The 21,555-nt window shown below is 38.2% G+C and overlaps 1 protein-coding gene across 3 annotated transcripts in view; it reads right to left on the bottom strand.

Annotated features, from left to right (window-relative positions):
- Positions 1–21,555, bottom strand: part of CSRNP3 (cysteine and serine rich nuclear protein 3) — a 210,754-nt gene that overhangs the window by 13,226 nt on the left and 175,973 nt on the right. For all 3 annotated transcript variants that reach the window (XM_005573356.5, XM_065525597.2, XM_005573359.5), the window contains one exon: positions 7,929–8,188. In XM_005573356.5, the coding sequence (XP_005573413.3) occupies positions 7,929–8,188 (260 nt within the window). The remainder of the gene's footprint in view (positions 1–7,928; positions 8,189–21,555) is intronic.

Below are 21,555 nucleotides of genomic sequence, written 5' to 3'. Positions count from 1 at the left end.
TCTTTCTTTCTTTCTTTCTTTCTTTCTTTCTTTCTTTCCTTTCTTTCTTTCTTTCTTTCTTTCTTTCTTTCTTTCTTTCTTTCTTTCTTTCTTTCTTTCCTTTCTTTCTTTCTTTTTCTTTCTTTCTTTTCTTTCTTTCTTTCTTTTTCTCTCCTTCCTTCCTTCCTCTTTCTTTCCTTTCTTTCTTTTTTTCTTTCCTTCTCTCCTTCTCTCTTTCTCTCTTTCTTTCTCTCCTCTTTCTTTCTCTTTCTTTCTCTTTCTTTCTTTCTCTTTCTTTCTTTCTTTCCTTCCTTCCTTCCTTCCTTCCTTCCTTCCTTCCTTCCTTCCTTCCTTCCTTCCTTCCTTCCTTCCTTCCTTCCTTCCTTCTTTCTTCTCTCTTTCTCAGAATCTCACTCTGTCACCTGGGACCCAGGCTACAGTAAAACGGGACAATCATAGCTCACTACAACCTTCAACTCCAGGACCCAAATGCTGCTCTCATCACAACCTTCCAAGTAGCTGGGACTACAGGTACATGCAACTGCCCAGCTAAATTTTAAATCATTTTGTAGAGAAGGGGTCTCACTATGTTGCCTAGGCTGGTCTTTAACTCCCGGCCTCCAGCAAATCTTAGGCCTGTGCCTTCCAACGTGCTGGGATTACAGGTGTGAGCCACCCTGCCTGGCCAGAGAATTTCTTATTTTGTCTCTAAGACAAGAATTTAGTTCTGAAAATTTCCCATTTTTTCACTCTGAAAGAATTTTTTATGCTCTTCATGTGAAAAATGGAATGTAATCTGATTAATAAGAATATGGTTGGATACATGACTTTTTAGTTAGCTGAGCAGTAAAAGTGCCTCTAAGGCCAGTGATGCTCAGCCTTTTTTGTACCACCAAGGAGGTCAGGAATGAAGGATACGGCATCTATACATCCTATTAGTAGCAGTGGTGCACCCTGGCAATGTTTCTCCATGGAGGTCATGGTGGGGTGCTTCTCCTTTTACTCTTGAGGATAGCTACCTTGAGAGGATATCCTAAACTTGGCCTTGTTTTGTTAAATGCAGTTTTTAGTCCACAACTTGGATGAAGACCTAAAAGGCAAGCTTATCACATCTACAGATGACAAGACCAAGTTTATTGAAATTAAATGTAACAAAACTTGCTTAATAAGAACAACAAAATTGATCACAGTCCAAAAGCCACTATATCCTTAGTGTATTCTATGGAAAGAACGTCCAGAACTTGGGAGAAGATAATGTAACATATTCCTGGAGCACCATGTCCAGATCAATCAAGTACCATATTATGAAGGAGACATAAATAGCACTGAATCCAGAGGAGGGAAACCAGGGCAACAAAGAACCTACAAGCCATGCCCTGGGATGATCAGTGGAAAGAACCAAGGACGTTTAATCCTATAGAACAGAAACACATAGAGCCCACAAGCTTTCTTCAAATATTTGCATGCCCATCACCATTGCTTTCAAACAACCAGAATTCAGAGAATAGGGAAGATTTACTCTGTGTATCTACGGGGCAGAATTCGGGTCAAAAGTTTGCAACCACATGGAAGCACATTGCTCAATGTAAGGAAGAGCTTTCTAACAATTAAAGCTGCAAAATGAAATAGGCTACTTCAAAAAGCTGTGTGCTCTGGATCACCAGAATTGTTCAATAAGAGGCTAGAAAGCATAGGATATGTATCTAATACAATAAATTCCTGGTTTTGTGGTATGAGTTGGAGAGATGATCTCCTCTATAAGGTCTCTGAAAAACTAAAGGAAAATATGTATATCATTTGGATATTGAGTCAAATCTTATAATATAGTTCTTTAGTTCATTAGCTAAAGTTAACTGCTGGTGGCAAACTGGAACCAATTTAATTACGCCCTCGAAGAACCAGGAATGTTTGGTTGTTTTTGCTAGCTTATGAGAATTTCAACAACCTGAAGTCACAATAGGACCTTGGAATACATATTACCACACAGTCACTAGGAGGGATGATGATAGTACCAACATATGAGACACATGAAAATTTCCTCTCAAAATTTTTTCTCCTACCCTCTGATTTAGACCAGCATTGCTTCTTTCAGTGGTAGCTAATAAGCTAGACAGATCCAGTAGCATGCTAGTAAATATTTAACAACTGACACTCTGGAAAAAAATTCTAATTTGTCATGTTTGCCAAATCTCATGGTTTAAATTCACCCATCATAGCTGATTTCAAGCTACCGTTGGGAAGAGAAGTACACAATCCACTGTAGTGAGCAACTTTAACAAGCTGCCTCCAGTACACCACTGAATGTACCCCACATTTTAATCAGAAGAATCAGTGCAATTGACTTCCCTAAATTAACAGTCCAATGTTTGTTGCAGAGAAAGAAACTAAAGATTTGATTACATATGCTTAGTTGTTCCATTTAAACTAAAATACCAACAATATTTTGAAAGAACATATTCTTAAATGTATTGCATTTGCCTGAGGCTGCAGCCTACCCTTTCAGTCTCCATCACTTTGTTTAGGTTAATTTTCTCTGTCAAAATAGGTTGTGTATGTGACAGAGCAGGTATTTGGCACATCAGAGTTTTCCATTTGATGTTAAAGCAGGCCTCCATTTGGGGATGCATTCCGGAAGCTGTGACACTAAGTATGCTGTGGCGCAATCTCTACAGTCTAACAGAAATTCTGTAAGGATAAGTGGAGTTCAAACATATCATGACCAGCAGGTTCTGACACATCTAATAAAGAATCAGAGTATGGGGTCATAGTTAATAACACATCCAAAAATGTTGATGATTGATATAGTTCAACCGTCTCTCAAAAGCCTCTAATCCCTTCTATCTATCAGGGCATTTAAGGCCCTTATCTGGAAGATATATCATAAGACTTTTGAGGAGATACAAAGGAAGGGCTGGAGGTGAAGTGGAGAATTATAATATCACATTGGTAAGTCACTAAATGGGTAGAGCACAGTCATAAATCTGAGATTTGGGATGAAAAAATTTTATGTAGAGTTTCTTTAAAGGTTAATCATTAAAGGAAGACTTACCATCTGCCAACTGTGTTTTTGTTTGTTTGGTTTTTAAATGAGGGAAGGAGGGCAAGTATCAGCCACGCATTACTCAAGGAACATATGACTGAGAAATTGAGAAAAGTATATAATTCTGAAAAGCAATTAGAAATGGCAGCAAGAATGAAGATAGACCCTTGGATCTCAGAAATAAGAGGAACAACTTGGGTTGAAAAAATATTAAGAGAAAAGCAAGCCAAAGCTGTGGAAGCTAAATTAAATTTCTTAGAACAAGGTAGTAGAATCCAGTATGATAGAACCCAGAGGCAATTGAAACACCAATGCTCTTTTAAAACATACAAATGGCTGCCTAATGCATTTTACAGATACATGTGAATTGGGAATAAAGGCTAATGTAATTGTTCAACAATATAGCGCAGATGATGAAATCTAAGCACTTAATTTGGAAAAGTGTAGAGTATTAAGATGACTGCACTGATTACTGTGAAGAGTATGACATGTTTGAATGGGCTTGACAGAGAAGAAGAACTGTGCTCTGTAATTTAGAAATCTAAAGCTACTTATTTCTTCTAGAAATGCATTTTATTCAATCAGCTTTCTCTATTAGTTGTTTATAGCCAATGTTTGAAACACCAACACCACTAACAAAAAAAGACACACCTGGACTCCCCCAAATAGAATTGGATTTGTTCTACTAAGGTAATACATACATATTATTTTTGATATATCTAAACTTATAACTTGATTGGAAGATGAATTAGTAAATTAGGAGCAATTTTATAATCAAAACATACATTTCTACTTTTGTTTTCAAAATAACATCTATAGATGTATTACAACATCTAGAAGTGTCTATGAATGTATTTCTTTTTCTCACATTTCTCTATTAAAGCCCCATCACGAGAGGTGCCATTATATAAACGGGTTCTCTATTTGGAACACAGCAGAGATACCCTGGAAAGATTCAGAGGCACAGTGGAAAGAGGAGCTTTTCCTTCCTGTTTTGGGGCTGTTGGTTCTCAGAGTAGAAGGAAAACTATGTAGCTCTGAGTTCAATGAGTTTCCCATGCTGTATTCCATGTCTCCATAATGATGTCTCTGGAAATGTCTGTCTTGTCAGATGCTGCCTTTCCTCCCTCCTTATTCAGCAGGCAATTCACTGCCACTCACAAAGGACCAACTCAGGCCAACTCGCAGTGAGCAAAGTTTGTCTTTAACAATGCTTACTTTTCTTTTTGGAATTCTCTTCTGTACTAATGACCCTTCTGCTGCCCCAGTCAAAATAATGAAATCAATTTAGCCACATTTACAAAAGGTCCCTGGTTTAGGATGGTTCAGCTTTTTATGATTTTTATGATAGTGCAAAAGCAGTATACATTCAGTAGAAACTAGTCTTTGAATTTTGAATTTTGATCTTTTGCTGGGCTAGCAATACCCTCGTGCAATGCAGGGTATTTTCAGCCATGCAATCATGAGGATGAACAACTGCTACCCCATGGCAAACTGTGTGGCCAGTTTGTGATCTTCCTGCCCGGTAGGCCAACATAAGTGTTCTGAGCATGTTTAAGGTGGGCTAGGTTAAGCCATGATATTCAGTAGGTTGGATGTATTAAATGCATTTTCAACTTAATGATATGTTAATTTAACAGTGGGTTTATCAGGAGATAATTCCGCCACAAATTGAGGGGCATCTATATTTTGTTACTTACACCAGAGGTGTTTATATTTCAAACAAATATCACATTAAAAGTGAAATTTCAAGTATCAGAGTGAAATTTTTGAATAGCTGTGTTTTGGGGTAGCTGACTTTGGATAGCTAAACCATGGTCAATAATATTTTTAAAATCATAAAAGTTCATTACTAGAGGAATTACAGTGAAAATATACACAAGTTTTTCTCCATTAATTCTCCTCAGAGTTTTAAAAAGCTTATTGTTAAAAGATCATTGCTGTGATCTTTTAGCTTTGTGTGACATGTGTTTCTGAATACTTTAAACACAGTGAAGTTAAGATTGGATCATCTAAAAATCTCATCTTTTAGGTTGGTATTTATTTGGAAGTAGTGATGATAACCAAATGCCTTTTGTTGACATTTCACCAAAGGGGAAAACTGTGTTTTCACTTACCAATAACAAACCGAGACCTGACACTCGCTCAGATGATTGCCTCTCCAACATCTAACACTAAGCAGAATTTTAAAAAACAAATTAGTAATAGAGTGGTCTTTTTGCGCCTTCTTTTCTCATTCAGCTTGTTTAAAAAAAATGTATCAAAGTAGCTGGATACAAATTATAGTACATAGCACATGGGGGAAGGTTGCTATAGGTTTGTGGCTTCCCCTAACATTCATCACATGTACCATGTGCCTCAAAGTTCACCACAATAAATCTTTTGGTTCTCAGATAGCAAGTCAGTCCCCCAACTGTTAAAAACCACTGCACACAGTACCAAACCCCAGACAGGATGACTCCCCATAGGTACAAATATTGTCTTTCTCAATGCCTATAGGAGCTAATCAATTAATTTAAGAATAGGAAGTAATAAGATAATATAATCTGTTTTCTATTTTGGTGAGCCAGTTACTTCACATCTCTGTGCTTCTTTTTTTTCTCAGTTGTAAACATGTTCTAATAATTTACCTTTTCCACTGGGTCTTCCAGAGAATTACATTAAATCAAGGGCATAAAGTACTTGGCAAATAAAAATAACTTAATAATTGGCAGCCATTACTATTGTGCTACCAATACTTGAATTTGGAGAACGATTTCACTCTTTGGTTAGAGGGTAGAGTTGGTTTGCTGTGGGTGACAAAGGCAGAGGGTGGATTTCAGAAGAGAAGCAAATCTGAGAATTTTTACTAAATTAAGCTACACGCAGAGCAAGCATAAAAAACGACAACAATAATAGTGGATTGCTACCCACAAAACTTTTAATGAGACCCAAGACTTTCAGTGAAACCTGCCAAAAATACTAGTAAAGGAAATAAGAGACATGCTCTAAGCTAGCTTGTATCCAGCTTAATTTAAGTGACTGCTTTGCCATGTAATTGGGAACATGGCACATACATACATTGCAAAGTACATAAAAACAAGATGTTTTGAAACACACATCACACCCCTGCTGACTGACTTTATTCTGAAAACTAAAAGTAACACTAACCCAGCTGTGCTTACGGTGCTTCAGGTACTTAACAAATGACCATTTATGTTAAGTACCCTGCATTACCTAAGAAAGATTTTCGTTGTCATTAGATAATGATGGAAAAACATTTCCTATGAATTCATAAGGTGATAATCCAATGGAAGAGTGTCTTTAGCTGACAAAAGATGTTTTCAGTGTCGTATTTCTCCCCATTTAATCTCTAAAGTGGCACAAAAATAAATTTCTCCACTTGGATACCTTCCTGCCATCTCTTGGTAACTCAAAAGCCCCTCCAACTCAGTATGTCCAAAAATGATCTCACTATCACTTTCCACATCCCACCCTCAGCCTGTCCCCTTCCTGTGTTCCCTGTCATAGCAAACAGTATTATCACCTACAACCCATTCAGTTTTGCAAGCCAGAAATTTAGGGGTCATTCCTGACAATCTCCTTCTTTCCCTCCTAAATCCAACCTGTCATCAAACACTGGTGATTTTGTTTGCTAAATTTCTCCCTCTATTCATCCCTCTTCGACTCCCCTACCAGTCTAATATAACCTACTGTCACCTCTCTCCCGGACTATGGTAATAGCTTTCTAACTGGTCTAATTTCACATATTCCATCCTCTCTCAATACTGCTTACCCTATCCGCAACTTTTTCTCCCACCATTTCATGAGCTGGATCATATCCTGCCACTCCAACTCAGCTTAAAACTCTTGATGACTTTTTATGGCCTTAGGAAGAAGAGGAAAAAATACCTTAACGTGGTTTACAAAGCCCCATTCCTGCCTCCTTCATGTTACTTCACTCTTCTTGCCTCTGCTCCAGCCACACAAGCCGTTGTGGACTCACTGTGCTCCCTCCTGGCAGAAGGTAGCTGATACGGTTTGGCTGTGTCCTCACCCAAATCTCATCTTGGATTGTAACTCCCATAATTCCCATGTGTTGTCAGAGGGACCCAGTGGGGGATAACTGAATCCTGGGGGCTCTTCCCCCATAGAGTTCTCATGGTAGTGATAAGTCTCATGAGATCTGATGGTCTTATAAGGGGTTTCCTTTTGCACTTGGCTCTCACTTTCTCTCTTGCTGCCACCATGTAGTAAGTGCCTTTTGTCTTTTGCCATGATTGTGAGGCCTCCCCAGCCATGTGTAACTGAGTTCACTAAATCTTTTTCTTTATAAATTACCTGGTCCTGGGTGTGTCTTTATCAGCAGCGTGAAAACAGACTAATACAGTAGCTCTGGCTTTTCCTGATATCTGAAATGCTCTTGCCAATCCTCTTCACCTAGTCGCCTCTTCAGATTTTCATTTCATTTCCTTGAGAAAGCTTTCCTTGACTCCCTTGACCACATCAATTTCCTCTTATAAACTTTCCTAATACCTTGCAACTCTTCTACATTGCACTCGATAAAGTTGTGCTTTTATTTTGTTTAGCACTTTAATATTTTTCTTTTCTATTATTCTGTGAGTTCCTATAGAGAGAGAACCACATCTATTTTTGGTCACCTACTAGCCCTAGCCCAAGCACAGGGTATATGATCTCACAATATTCAATAGTAAATATTGGTGGAATGAATGAATAAATGATGTCAGATAAGTTTCCCACATTGCTTTCAGTAAACAGATTATATTGTTTTGCTTTAAAAAAAATGTCAGCCAGCAGTCTGTTATGTAAAATGCCCAGTTTGGTTCGTGATTATAAATATGAAAACGGTTAACTCAATCAAATTGCTGTAAGGATATGAGACTTTGCAGAAAATGAGTTTGTTTTTTACCTTTAGTTTTAAGGAGTTCAGTTTTTCCTCCCTAAGGTGTTCTCTCAACATCTCCCGATGGAGCCTCTCCTGCTCCCTTGCAAACTCGCCAAGAGTGTACTGGCGCACGCTGTTATGGCGGCTGGACATCCCCAGGGTGCTGCCCCCTTGACTGGGTACACTTGTGAAGCCTTGCCTCCTGGTGAAGTAGTACACGGTGACACAACTAAAATGTACATTCTTTGTCCTCAGCCGCTTCTCCCTTTTGAGAATGGAGGAAGCTGAAAGAGAAAGAAACAATCCCGTGAACACTTGGGGCAGCAGTTTTCAGACAAGGCCAAGAAAATGCCATTTGGTGATCTTGAATCTATCTATGGTCGACCCTTGTTGGCTACAGCACTCTAAAACTGTTACATCCCAGAGTAGGCATAGAGTTCTTATTTTCTTTCTTAAATTTTCTTCTAGCTGTGGCAGAGTAGACTTTTAAGTATAATGGTGGTCTGTACTTTTAAGTAAACGATATTCTAAGCAAACTTTCAGGAAAGTTGTCAATAGTCTGTGAATCTGTGGCAGCATTTATAGTAGTCCCCACTTATCTTTAGAGGATATGTTCTCAGACCTCCTGTGGATGCTTGAAATCATAGACAGTATTGAGCCCTATATATACTATGTTTTTTCCTATATATACATACCTAAGATAAGGCACAGTAAGAAATTAATTATAATAGCTAATAGTAAAATAAAGCAATTATAATGATATAAGAGCATCACTACTCTTGTGCTTTGGGATATTATTAGGCAAAATAAGGGTTCCTCGAACATAAGCACTGGGATACCCACGGCAGTTGATCTGATAACCGAGATGGCTACTATGTAACTAATGGGCCAGTAGCATAGACAACACTGGTGTGCTGGACAAAGAGAAGATTCAAAGCCTTGGGGAACGGGAATGGGACAGTGTGAGATTTCATCACACTATTCCCAACAGCCTGCAATTTAAAACTAAAAATGCTTTATTTCAGGATATTTTCATTTAATATTTTTGGATTGTGCTTAACCACAGATAACTGAAACTGAGGAAATCAACACTGCAGATAACCGGGGACAACTGTAATTTCTCATTTCCTCTAACCCTTGGAATTTTGGTTTTATGACTTTCACAGAAGTTGTATTATACTATAATCAAAAAAGACACATAGTACAAACCCTCATGCCTCAGATCTTATTTCTATGTGGAGGGTGTTTGACATTAAAACAAATGTCTACAAATTTTAGAAAATTTCAAAAAGCAATAAAAACACACACAAAAAGGCTCACTGGCACTATTTAGATACTTTATCAATCTAAATCTAATAAAACTTTCATTGGAAAAGATCAGTGTTCTCATTAAATAGCATTAAGAACAATGGGATTCTAATGTAAGTATACATTGGGACAAATGAAATTGCCTGAGATATATCAGAACTACTTATTCTTCCTCTTATTTATTTATTTATTTATTTATTTTTGAGACGGAGTCTTGCTCTGTCGCCCAGGCTGGAGTGCAGTGGCACAATCTCAGCTCACTGCAAGCTCCGTCTCCCAGGGTCATGCCATTCTCCTGTCTCAGCCTCCTGAGTAGCTAGGACTACAGGCGCCCGCCACTACGCCTGGCTAATTTTTTTTGTATTTTTAGTAGAGACGGGGTTTCACCGTGTTATCCAGCATGGTCTCGATCTCCTGACCTCGTGATCCGCCCACCTTGGCCTCCCAAAGTGCTGGGATTACAGGCATGAGCCACCGCGCCTGGCCCTTCTTATTTATTTTTTAATTGATGAATAAATATTATATATATTTATGATGCTCAGCGTGATGCTTTTATATATGTATGCATTGTGAAACTGCTCAAACTAATTAACATATCAATTATCTCACATACTGATTTTTTCATAGTAATGATGGGAGCCTTTATTACTAGTTACAGGAACATCAAAATGCACAGAGAATCCAGGAGAGGTAGACACTGACTGCAGTTGAGAAAAAGAGGGCCACACTTTGTAAATATGACCTTTTGAAATTAGAAGGCATGGTAGAATCATCTGGTTCAGCCCCTTCATTTTACATTGAAGTAACCCAGGTCTGTAGAATTTGAGTTACTTTTTTTGATGTAGACTGTTAGTAAGACAGGTAAGCCTAAACCTGAAAGCTCCTAATTTGCTGCCAAATTATATGACCCACCCCCGCTGGGGAAGGAAAGGCATGCTTAGTTGAGAAGAAAGAATCATGCTATTATTTTGCTAGCTGAGGAATTCTCCTCAGTTCATTGTTTTTTTCCTGTTTGCTCTTCTATTAGGGGTTGAATTTTGTCCCTCTCCATCAAATACGCTAAAGTTCTAATCCCAAGTACCTCAGAATGTAGTCTCTTTTGGAAATGGGGACTTTACAGAAGTAAACAAATTAAAATAAGTTCACTAGGGTGGGCCCTAATCCAAGATGACTGGTGTGTTTATAAAAGTTAAAACTTGGACACAGACACACGTAGAGGGAAGACGATGTGAAGAGACACAGGAAGAACACCGTGTGAAGACTGATGCAGAGATGGGGATTCTCCACCACAAGTCAAGAATGTCGGGGGCTCCAGAAACTGAAATACTCAAGGGAAGATCCTTTCCCAAAGCTTTCAGAGGGAGCCTGGCCCTGCCAACACCTTGGTCATCTAGCCTCCAGAACTGTGAGCAATTTCTGCTGTTGTAAGCCATCTTGTTTGCCGTCATTTTTATGGCAGCCCAAGGAAACTGACACAAGTGCTCAAGCAGAAAAATGAACAGAAGAAAATGAACTGAGAAGAAATCCTCAGATGGCAAAATGCTATAATTTAACATTTGTGGAGTGCTTCCCATGTGCTGTACTATGCAGGCAACTTTATATGAATTATCTCATTTTATCCTTAGAACTCCCTGCTTGATATTACTCATGTCCCCATTGTTAGGAAACCAAATTACCAAAGGTTAAAAAACATGGCCAGGGTCATACAACTAATGAAAAAACTGGGATCTGTTATTCAGAGCCCAGTCTTTTCACTACCATATTTCAGCATACAGCTGAGGCCACACTAAGGGAGGTGAGCAAGGCTGAGATTTGGCATCATACTACCTCTGGAAGACGTCAACTGCTGCTGGCTTCAAGATGATTTTGATTTGGAAGGCTGTGTAAGCAATGAAAAAAAAATTGAGTCTAATCGGATTTATATAAGAATCTTCTTCCAAGGAAGTTCAAGCTCCTTTGTCTCATTTCTCCCCCATGAAACATTCAAGCCAAATATATAGAGGCTGCTATGATTAATACCATTTTATGGATTTGTTTAATCAGTAAGTATAAATTCAGAGCCTACGATGTGCTAGCCACTTTCTAGATGATTGGGATACATCAGTTAAAAACAGATGATGCCGGGTGCGGCTCATGCCTGTAATCCCAGCACTTTGAGGGGCCAAGACAGGCGGATCACCTGAGGGCAGGAAATCGAGACCATCCTGGCCAACATGGTGAAATCCCATCTCTACTAAAAATACAAAAAGTAACCAGGCAGGGTGGTGCACACCTGTAATCCCAGCTACTCAGGAGGCTGATGCAGGAGAATTGCTGGAACCTGGGAGGTGGAGGTTGCAGTGAGCCGAAATCATACCACTGCACTCCAGCCTGGGCAACAGAGAGAGACTGCATCTCAAAAAATAAAAAGAATAAATAAATAAATAAATAAATACACAGATGATGATCCCTGCCTTTGTGGAGCTTCCATTCCAGTGGTGAGAAACTCAGACATAATGAAGAGACTCAGAATATTAGAGAGTAAGAGAATTACGACCTTAGCACAGAAATTCGCAACTTTCCTCTTCTCCACTGTTTTGCTTCTCCAGAATATATTGCCAGAAAGGGAATGCTTTCCAACTTGTGCATACTTTTCCATTTATTTATGTATATATTCACTGTAACACACCTGTACTCCAGGCAGTACACTTTCAATTTGATTTAAAAGTTCTGATCTGTTTCATAACCATATGTTTAAATCATCTTAAAACAAGGAAGAATTTGTCAAAATGTAAAAGATCACCAGAGAAGGCAAATTTAACAATCTGCCCAGCAATCTGCTATCAAATCCGACAACCTCATACATCACCCCTTACAGCAGGCTAGAGCTTCTGGTTTTGTGATGATAACTTTATATCTTTTTTGCTCTTGATATCATAAAAATGATGCCCTAAAGGCATTATTGTTCAAGGCCATAAATTTATAGATAAGGAAAAAGGTTTGAATGTACTCATTTAAAACAATTATTATACACACCTCTGGTAATTTTTTGTGTGTGTGTGTGTGACAGAGGTTCGCTCTTGTTGCCCAGCCTGGAGTACAGTGGCATGATCTCGGCTCACTGCAACCTCTGCCTCCTGGGTTCAAATGATTCTCCTTCCTCGGCCTCCTGAGTAGCTGGGATTACAGGTGTCTGCCACCACGCCCAACTAATTTTTATATTTTTAGTAAAGACAGGGTTTCACCATGTTGGCCAGGTTGTTCTCGAACTCCTAACCACAGGTGATCCACCCACCTCGGCCTCCCAAAGTTCTGGGATTATAAGTGTTAGCCACCATGCCTAGTCACATCTGGTAATTTTATTACTTACTTTTTAGACAATTGGTGGCACTCTCAACAAATTTCCTTTCCAAATGTATTTAGATCTCCATCTGCAGTTTTAGATTATAAGAATTCTTCACTCTGGGAGGCCAAGGTGGGCGAATCATGAGGTTAGGAGATTGAGACCATCCTGGCCAACACGGTGAAACCCCGTCTCTACTAAAAATACAAAAAATTAGCTGGGCATGGTGGCAGGTGCCTGTAGTCCCAGCTACTTGGGAGGCTGAGGCAGGAGAATGGCATGAACCCGGGAGGCAGAGCTTACAGTGAGCGGAGATCACGCCACTGCACTCCAGCCTGGGCGACAGAGCAAGACTCCGTCTCAAAAAAAAAAAAAAAGAATTATTCATCCTTCTGGATGAATCTTTTGCACCATGCTTTCCCAGAAAAGCCAAATTACCTTTTCCCAAAAAACCAGAGCTCGGAAGTGATTTTCTAAGGCCTTGAAGACAACAGTGTCAGGGAGCAGAAGGCCTTCAGCTGAGCCCCTGGCAGTGCTGACACTGTCAAGAGGAATTAGGAATAGTGCTTCCTCCTATCTATTAGGGTTTATAATTCAAACACGTGCTTATGTTTACTTTAGCATTTGCATATTCTACATAACATTGTGATAACAATTATTCAGAAGCCTATGGAATCTATTTAAAAGGAAGTCTTCGAAATACTACAAGATCAGCCTTATAGGGCATATTTGAAGTGTGGCTTTCCTGAAGTTAAGAGCCACCCAAGTCTCTCTTCAGATGATTGAATCAGAGGACTAACATGAGCCTTTATGGGCTCTCTCCTGCCTCCAGGCCTCAATGTGACTAACATCACAAAATGAAGTCATAAAAACGAGTCTCTGCCCTTTGAGCCTGAGAGAAGCAGACTAAATTCACTCAGCACATCTCCCGTAGGGAATCTGAAACCTCCCTGATATACCTACCTAGTAATTTCTGCCCTTTCCAAGAAGACTAAGCTCTACTGTGTGTCTCTACAGAGTTCAGTATTGGCTTTACTATAGCAAGGTCAAGAGCAAGAAAAGAAGGAGGAGAATGTGGCTTTCATGAGAGCTTTGAAAATTAGTCTGTTTTTGGCGGGCGCAGTGGCTCATGCCTGTAATCCCAGCATTTTGGGAGGCTGAGGCAGGTGGATCCTTCGAGCTCAGGAGTTCGAGATCAGCCTGAGCAACATGGTGAAACCCCATCTCTGGCAAAAATACAAAAACTTAGCCGGGTGTGGTGGTGCGTGCCTGTAGTCCCAGCTACTCGGGAGGCTGAGGCACGATAATCACTTGAGCCCAGGAGGCAGAGGTTGTGGGGAGCTGAGATTACAACGCTGCACTCCAGTCTGGGTGACAGAGTGAGACTCCAGTTTAAATAAATAAATGAATAAAAATAATTAGTCTGTTTTCATACGTGACACCATTTTTTTTTTTTTTTTTTTTTTTGAGATGTAGTCTTGCTCTGTCACCAGGCTAGAGTGTAGTGGCGTGACCTCAACTCACTGCACTTCTGCCTCCTGGGTTCAAGCGATTCCCCTGGCTCAGTCTCCCGCGTAGCTGGGACTACAGGCGCTCACCACCACACTTTGCTAATTTTTTGTATTTTAGTAGAGAGGGGGTTTCACCATGGTGGCCAGGATGATCTCAATCTCCTGATCTCATGATCTGCCCGCCTCAGCCTCCCAAAGTGCTGGGATTACAGGTGTGAGCCACCGTGCCCAGCTTTGACACTATTTTTGAAGTGTCTTTCAGCTCCTTTTCTTTTATCCTAACCATAGTACCAGCCTGAAGCAACAGTATCTAAATGCAACACTACTGTATATACTGCCCAGGTCTTGGGAACACCATTATGTTCAGCACATCTGGCCATATTCGTGTTACTATAAAATGTTTACATATAGTAGAGATAATATTGATCTTTATAAATTAAAGGAATAAACACACAGTTACTGATACTCACTATCTTCAGAAGCTACCTTTTTTTTTTTTTTTGAGAGTGGGTCTCACTCTGTCACCCAAGCTGGAGTGCAGTGGGGCGATCTCAGCTCACTGCAAGCTCCACCTCCTGGGTTCATGCCATTCTCCTGCCTCAGCCTCCCGAGTAGCTGGGACTACAGGCGCCCGCCACCATGCCCAGCTAATTTTTTGTATTTTGAGTAGAGACAGGGTTTCACCGTGTTAGCCAGCATGGTCTTGATCTCCTGACCTCGTGATCCACCTGCCTCAGCCTCCCAAAGTGCTCACAGGCGTGAGCCACCGTGGCCTGCCAAGCTACCTATCCTTGAAAGAATGCTTTCAGGCCAGGCGCAGTAGCTCACACCTGTAATCGCAGCACTTTGAGAGGCTGAGGCAGGCGGATCACCTGAGGTTGGGAGTTCAACACCAGCCTGGCCGGCATGGTGAAACCCTGTGTCTACTAAAAATATAAAAATTAGCCAGGCATGGTGGTGGGTGCCTGTCATCCCAGCTACTCGGGAGGCTGAGCAGGAGAATCGCTTGAACCTGGGAGGCGGAGCTTGCAGTGAGCTGAGATCATGCCACTGCCCTCCAGCCTGGGCGACAGAGCAAAACTCTGTCTCAAAAAACAAACAAACAAACAAAAACAAACAAAAAAATAAAAAAACGAATAAACAAAACAAAGAAACAAACAAAAAAAAGCTTTCAAAATGAATGGAGAAAAGAATTGGAACACTGACTAATCCACAATGCCAGGGTAAGAATATAGACACATAAAATAATCAGTATATAAATTATATAAACAAAGAACTCGTGAAAAGAGCCAATTAAAAATAGAAACCAAAAACTAAGAATTATTCAGTATGTTTGCAGTATCATCCAGGGAAGCAAGTACTCCGATGAAATAAATATTCTGAATATTCTGATCCCCTACAGGGGATGAGTATATCAAGTATCACAGCTCATTCATACTAGGCTCTAGGAAAATTCAACCGATTTTGCTCTTTCCACACTCACAAACCAATCTGTTTATATGGTATGGAATAAATCTTCAAGTTTACCAGATTATCTGCCTGACTTGTCAACTTTATTTCTTATTGAAAATAATCAAATTTGCTTTCTGATTTGTGTTTTAGCTATTTGTGAACATTATTAGTGTATCATTCCACCTGAGTTTGGCCATTTCTGCATGCACACAGACAATCACATATCTGGGCCTGTAAAATTGAAGATCAGGTTCTGGACCACCAATTCCACCACAGGGCAACCACTCTGGAGTGAATGCTTGAGCAATGAGCTGGTCATCCTCTTTAAGTACAACACCTATCAGCAAAGTCCTGCTAGAAAGGCAGAAAGCAGTAAACAGAGTTATGTATTTTGGCACAAAGTTTGGCACATGGAGGTTGAAAAGTTATGGTCTAGTTTCATGTTAAATGAGAGGAGAATTGTGGAAGATATTAATTCTACCATTTGGGTCTAAAGTCAATAATAAACTCATCTCTCTTAAACTGATCAAAAGGAAAATGCCAGATAATTTGCAAGTCTATGGTTTTGAATTTATTTATTTAGATGAAACTTAGTAGAAGCGAAGTGAGATTGCTGAAATCAACTTGTTTTTCTTGGTAAGCACTGGGCAATGAAAATTTGTGTTTTTAAATCATACAGACCAAACTGATCAGGGGCTCTGAAGATGTGTGATGTGTGTGTTGCTTCTTACCTTTTGAAGAACAAATCGAGATTAAATCTGTTATCAAACCAGGAAGTTTAGCTTATAAACAGAAGATCCAGTTTCATCAGAAATTATTTCGTATAGAAATTAGCATAACAGATTGAATATTAAATCAATTTCTAATGATTGAAGTTATTAAGATTAACTTAACATTTACAAATGACTTCTGTAAATTTCCTGTGATCATATGCTCAAATCTTCTCCAACTTGACATGATTGCCAAGGTTGGCTTCTCTTGATAATTGTGTCACCTACATGATCTCAAGTCTTAACCACAAGGAGTAAAAACGGGTCTAGCAACTAAGAACTATAGCAATAATTCCTTTGAAAATGAAATCTAGTTTGGTATTAAAAGTAATCTTTCCTTGTTCTAATTGTCCCTTTTTATTCCAGTCACATTCTTGTTTCCTGAATATACTTGCCCCAGTCAGCTTTTTAAATTTAATTTGCTCAAATAAGGGATTTAGTAATACATTGTTTAAGTGGATAAAACTCCAAAAGACTTATACTAAAGAAGTATCATGGGTGAATGAGAGGCAAAATGAAAACAAAGACTAATTGGGACTATTTTCTTTCTAACCATGAACAAAATCCAAATTACCTTAAGTATGTAATATAAGCTGATCTGTTATTTTACATTCAGTTATAAAGAGTTTAAAACACATACTAACAATCACAAACAAAAGAAAAAAATCCCACCTTAAACAACGGGCATGATATAGGGAAATGTTTTTAATTATTCAATGTTTTGGAATTAAGTTGTTTTTCTTCCCAGAAGAATAATCCGAACTGAAACAGAGGCAGTAAATGTAAAAAAGTATCTTAATGTACCAAATGGACAACAAGTCAGGGGTCTTATTTTTTTTCCTTTTTTACTATTGCTTATTACTATGAAAGTAGAATTCAAAAATAAAAATAAAAAAAAAAAGTAGCCTCCACTTAGGTGATGCTCATCGTTTTTAGTCCAAGTCTATTTCTTGCTGATATATTCGGTTCCCTGTATTAAGACTAATAGCTCTAAATGCTATTAAAATTGTAGTGCATGTCTCTCCTCAGCCCTTAAATGCCACTCTTCCCTGTTTCTAACCAACCAACCAAATTATGTATTAGTAAAGCAGCAAGTAGACTAGACCATATAAAATATGATAGACACATATAAGAACCAGTTGTCATTCTGATATCAATCCTTTGGTAGAGGAGAACTAGGTTTATAATTCATAGGTAGGATTAGGTACTTTATCCATTTAGCTGTAAATATTTCCCATTCCTATATTAAATTGAAAATATTCACAGTGGATTACCCTCAAGACTAATAATGTCTTTTGCGCATTGCAGCGTCTGAGTGAAATAATTCAAGACAAGACTCTTTTGTTTAAATTGCTAGTTTACAAAGAAAAAAATCCTCTCATATAAGACTAAGTGACATAATAAGTATTCTATCAAGATATGTGCAAATACTGCATACGCATTTAAACAACAAGAACAAAATAGCAAGAACAGAAATAATATAAAAAGATGACCCTTGAAGCTGATTGACTAAAGCTTTGTTTTGGATCATGAACATGCATGTCACGTTGTCATCCATTCAGTCTGTCGGTTACGTCCACACAAGCAAGCAAGAGATATGCATGAAGGGAACCAGCTCTCCTCCCAGTCTCTGCTGACAGGCACAGCCCAGGCTGTTCAGCTCTCTGCAAGCTGAATTTGACTTCATGGGGTTGGTTTGATCGAGTACTCATCTACTGAAAATTCTCAGGTTGGAAAAAAAGTAAGGTTTATTGCCCAAGATTTTGATGTAAATTCTGAAAGCTGCATATGAAAATTTAATACACACTTTGACCTTCCAGCCTTCATGTCATAAATAATTAATATGATTAACTCATAAAAGGTGATCACTTTGCAAAACTAGCAATTGTTCATCCACACATTTTATTTTTTAAGGATGCCCTTTCCTCTTCCCCCCTAATTCTTGTGAGTGATCTACAAAACAACAACAACAACAACAACAAAATGGCACTTTGTTTGCTAGGACAAAAGCAAGACATACTATATTTTAAAGTTATAAACTCGAAATTAAAAAAACAAAAATTTAAGAGGGGGTATAGCTCAAAGGTAGAGCATTGGACTGCAGATCAAGAAAGCAAAAAAAAAATTTTTTAAGTATTTATCTTTTATAAATAATTTTTATATCTAATTGACTTAGCACCGATCCTCCTGCTTACACAAAACTAATAACCCACTGAAAATATAATGTAACTGCAGAATGCCCTAGCCATCAACATAAAATGCAATTAATTTTGGGGATGATGAATTGTTAAACTAAAAGTTTAGATTAAATTATATGTAAAATTGTACCACTGAGTGATCTACTAATTTTTATTTTAATTTAGATATATGATTTTCCTTTTGCATCAATAAATCAAATTTATAGCACTAGGCTTCATGAATTTTGGTGTTCCAATTCTACATTTGACAATCAGTCTTCGTTTTGGTTCGATTTTGTTCTTACACAACAAATCACTTTAAAAATTTATATATTAAAATCCAAGAGAAAAATACTGAAAACACAATATAATATTAATGTTTTGCTGAATATAGGCACTGAATTTTGCTCAGCTCTAACCAAAGCAGACCAAAAATTAGGAATTTTCCCCCATTCTATATAATACACAGATGCTCCTTTTTAACTTTCAATGGAGTTACTTTCCAAGAAACTCATCATAAGTTGTAAATAGTGTAAGCCAAAATACATTTAATACACCTAACCTACAGAACATCATAACTTAGCCTAGCCTAGCTTACACATGCTCAGAATACCTTACCTCAGCCTACAGGGGGCCAAGTCATCTAATGAAAAGCCTATTTATAACAAAGAATTGAATATCTTATGTAATTTACTGAATACTGTACTGAAAGTGAAAAACAGAATGGTTGTATGGGTACTCAAAATACGGTTTCTACTGAATGCCTACTGCTTTCTCACCACTGTAAAATCAAAAAACATAAGTCCAACCAGCATTAAGGAGTCAGGGACTATCTGTACTCAGCTAGCACTTGACGTTATTACTGTTGAGAACCATTTTACAGAATTTTGATCAATGTTATCAGCTCCTTTCTCTTTCCACATTATCTACATTTTTCTAGATAACATAATATTTTCCATGGAATTTTTAAAGATTTCCACACAGCCAATATTAACATTTACATATGGAACATACATTATTGAGGCATCTGCCTTTTCATTCTTAAAGAGTGTGTGTTTTTTTTTTTTTATTGTAAGCATGTCATATTGCTAATGAATTAGAGAAAATATTTTCCTGTCCCGATGTCTGGAAAATAATAAATTGTCAGATAATGTAATCGATTTAAAATCTGAATTTTAATACTTGCTAAAATCCATTATACAAGTTACATTAATGAGCATTGCATTTCTTAGTTTCTCCATTAATATTTTCAGAATTATGTTTGTCTACCTCACATGAATATTATGAGAAATAATTACATTTGTAAAAAATCTTATGAAACACAGATGGAAAGCATTACATATGCAGAGTACTATCTTGGTGATGCTGTTAAACCAAATAAAAAGTGTGTTCCTTTATTATCGGGGAGAAAACAAGTACTACCTACTTCCCAGCTTGTTTCCTTAATCTCTCATATGTGCAATTAAACACTAAAACTTCATGCTTAAGAAATAAATTTCACTGCCACTAAAGTAACAGTTATTTCCAAAATATATAAACCTATACTCCAGTGTTATTAAAATCTCAACATGAATAACATCTTCAGATTATATCATTTTTTATTGAGAAAAAAAGGAGTCGTTACTAAACATAAATAATCACAGTTCTGGCTGCAGTTCAAGGTGTAAGCACTTCCCTCTGCTGTCTCAGCAATTCTCCTGATGTCAAAGACACATTAAAATAAATGGGAACCATATGGCTCCTCAGCAGAATACCCGCGCTCTTACAACCAAGAGGGCAATGCAATTCATTACCACCACCGGAGAAATATTTTGGGGACATGGAATATCTCAGTGCAAAATAAAGCCGCATGAGGCATTCTGACACAATGACAGAAGGAAACATTTGCTATTCTTCAGCTCTACTAACCTGTTTTGCTGTGTTTTACATTTTCTCAATACCACCATGAGCCTCTCCTGTTACAAGGATTAAACAGCATTTTCCACCTGCTCAGTGACTTCCCAAGCAGTATTTCATCTGGTCCAACAATGCGACCCTGTCAAGCCTAATACATCATGATAATCCAGGTCAGAACATCACTTAAAAACAACAACAAAGAAACAAAACAAAACAAATCCTCAACAGCAACAAGAGCAACAAAAAATTCTAAAATATCTTGGAAATTATTCTGGAGAGCAAGACTGGGCCCAAAATCACACACTTGAACTTTTAACTTTGCTGAGAAGGATGAAATCTTGATGCATGCTTAAAAAAAAAAAGAAATGCCATTAAATCTAAAAAAGCCTTTACTATACTTATCCCAAATAAAAATCTAAGTCATTAAAAAACAAAGGAGGAATTTAATCTACTCTGTTTTACTGAATCCATATGTCTGAAATTCTACATTTAAAATAAAGATCCAGGCTGGGTGCAGTGGCTCACACCTGTTATCCCAGCACTCTGGGAGGGCAATGAAGGTGGATCACTTGAGTTCACGAGTTTGAGACCAGCCTGGGCAATATGGTGAAACCCTGTCTCTACAAAAAAAACAAAAAAACAAAACAACAAAGAAACAACAACAAAAAAAAACAACCCACAAAAATTAGCTGGTCACAGCTACTCTGAAGGCTGAGGCAGAAAAATCACTTGAGCCTAGGAGGCAGAGGTTGCAGTGAGCAGAGATCTTGCCATTGCACTCCAGCCTAGGTGAAAGGTGTAAAACCCTGTCTCAAAAATAAATAAACAAATAAAATGGAGATACAGGGCTGCAGAATTAGAATTAAAGCAGAGGTCATAAGGGCAGCTAGGAGAGGGACAGTTGGGTTTACTTGGGTATCCTCTGTTAGCTGGCTGTCGGTGAGTGATTTGGGAGGGTTGCAAACATCAAAAACAAAGGGAAAATTTTACTATAACTATGATTTTTCTGTAAATAGATCACATTTTAAAACTGGGCATGCACTTCAAGTTTTCTTAATCTTCTCAGTATCTGCTATGGTCTGAATGTTTGTGTTCTTCCAAAATTTATATGTTGAAATTCTAACCTCCAAGGTGATGGTATCAGGTAGTGGAGCATTTGGGAGGTTGTTAGGTTTTGGGGGTGGCACTCTCATGAATGGGATTAGTGCCCTTTTT

This window comes from Macaca fascicularis, chromosome 12 (assembly GCF_037993035.2).
Source record: "Macaca fascicularis isolate 582-1 chromosome 12, T2T-MFA8v1.1".
Lineage (NCBI taxonomy): Eukaryota > Metazoa > Chordata > Mammalia > Primates > Cercopithecidae > Macaca > Macaca fascicularis.
The sequence above is the reverse complement of the archived record's forward strand: the minus strand, read 5'-3'. Positions and strand labels throughout refer to the sequence as shown.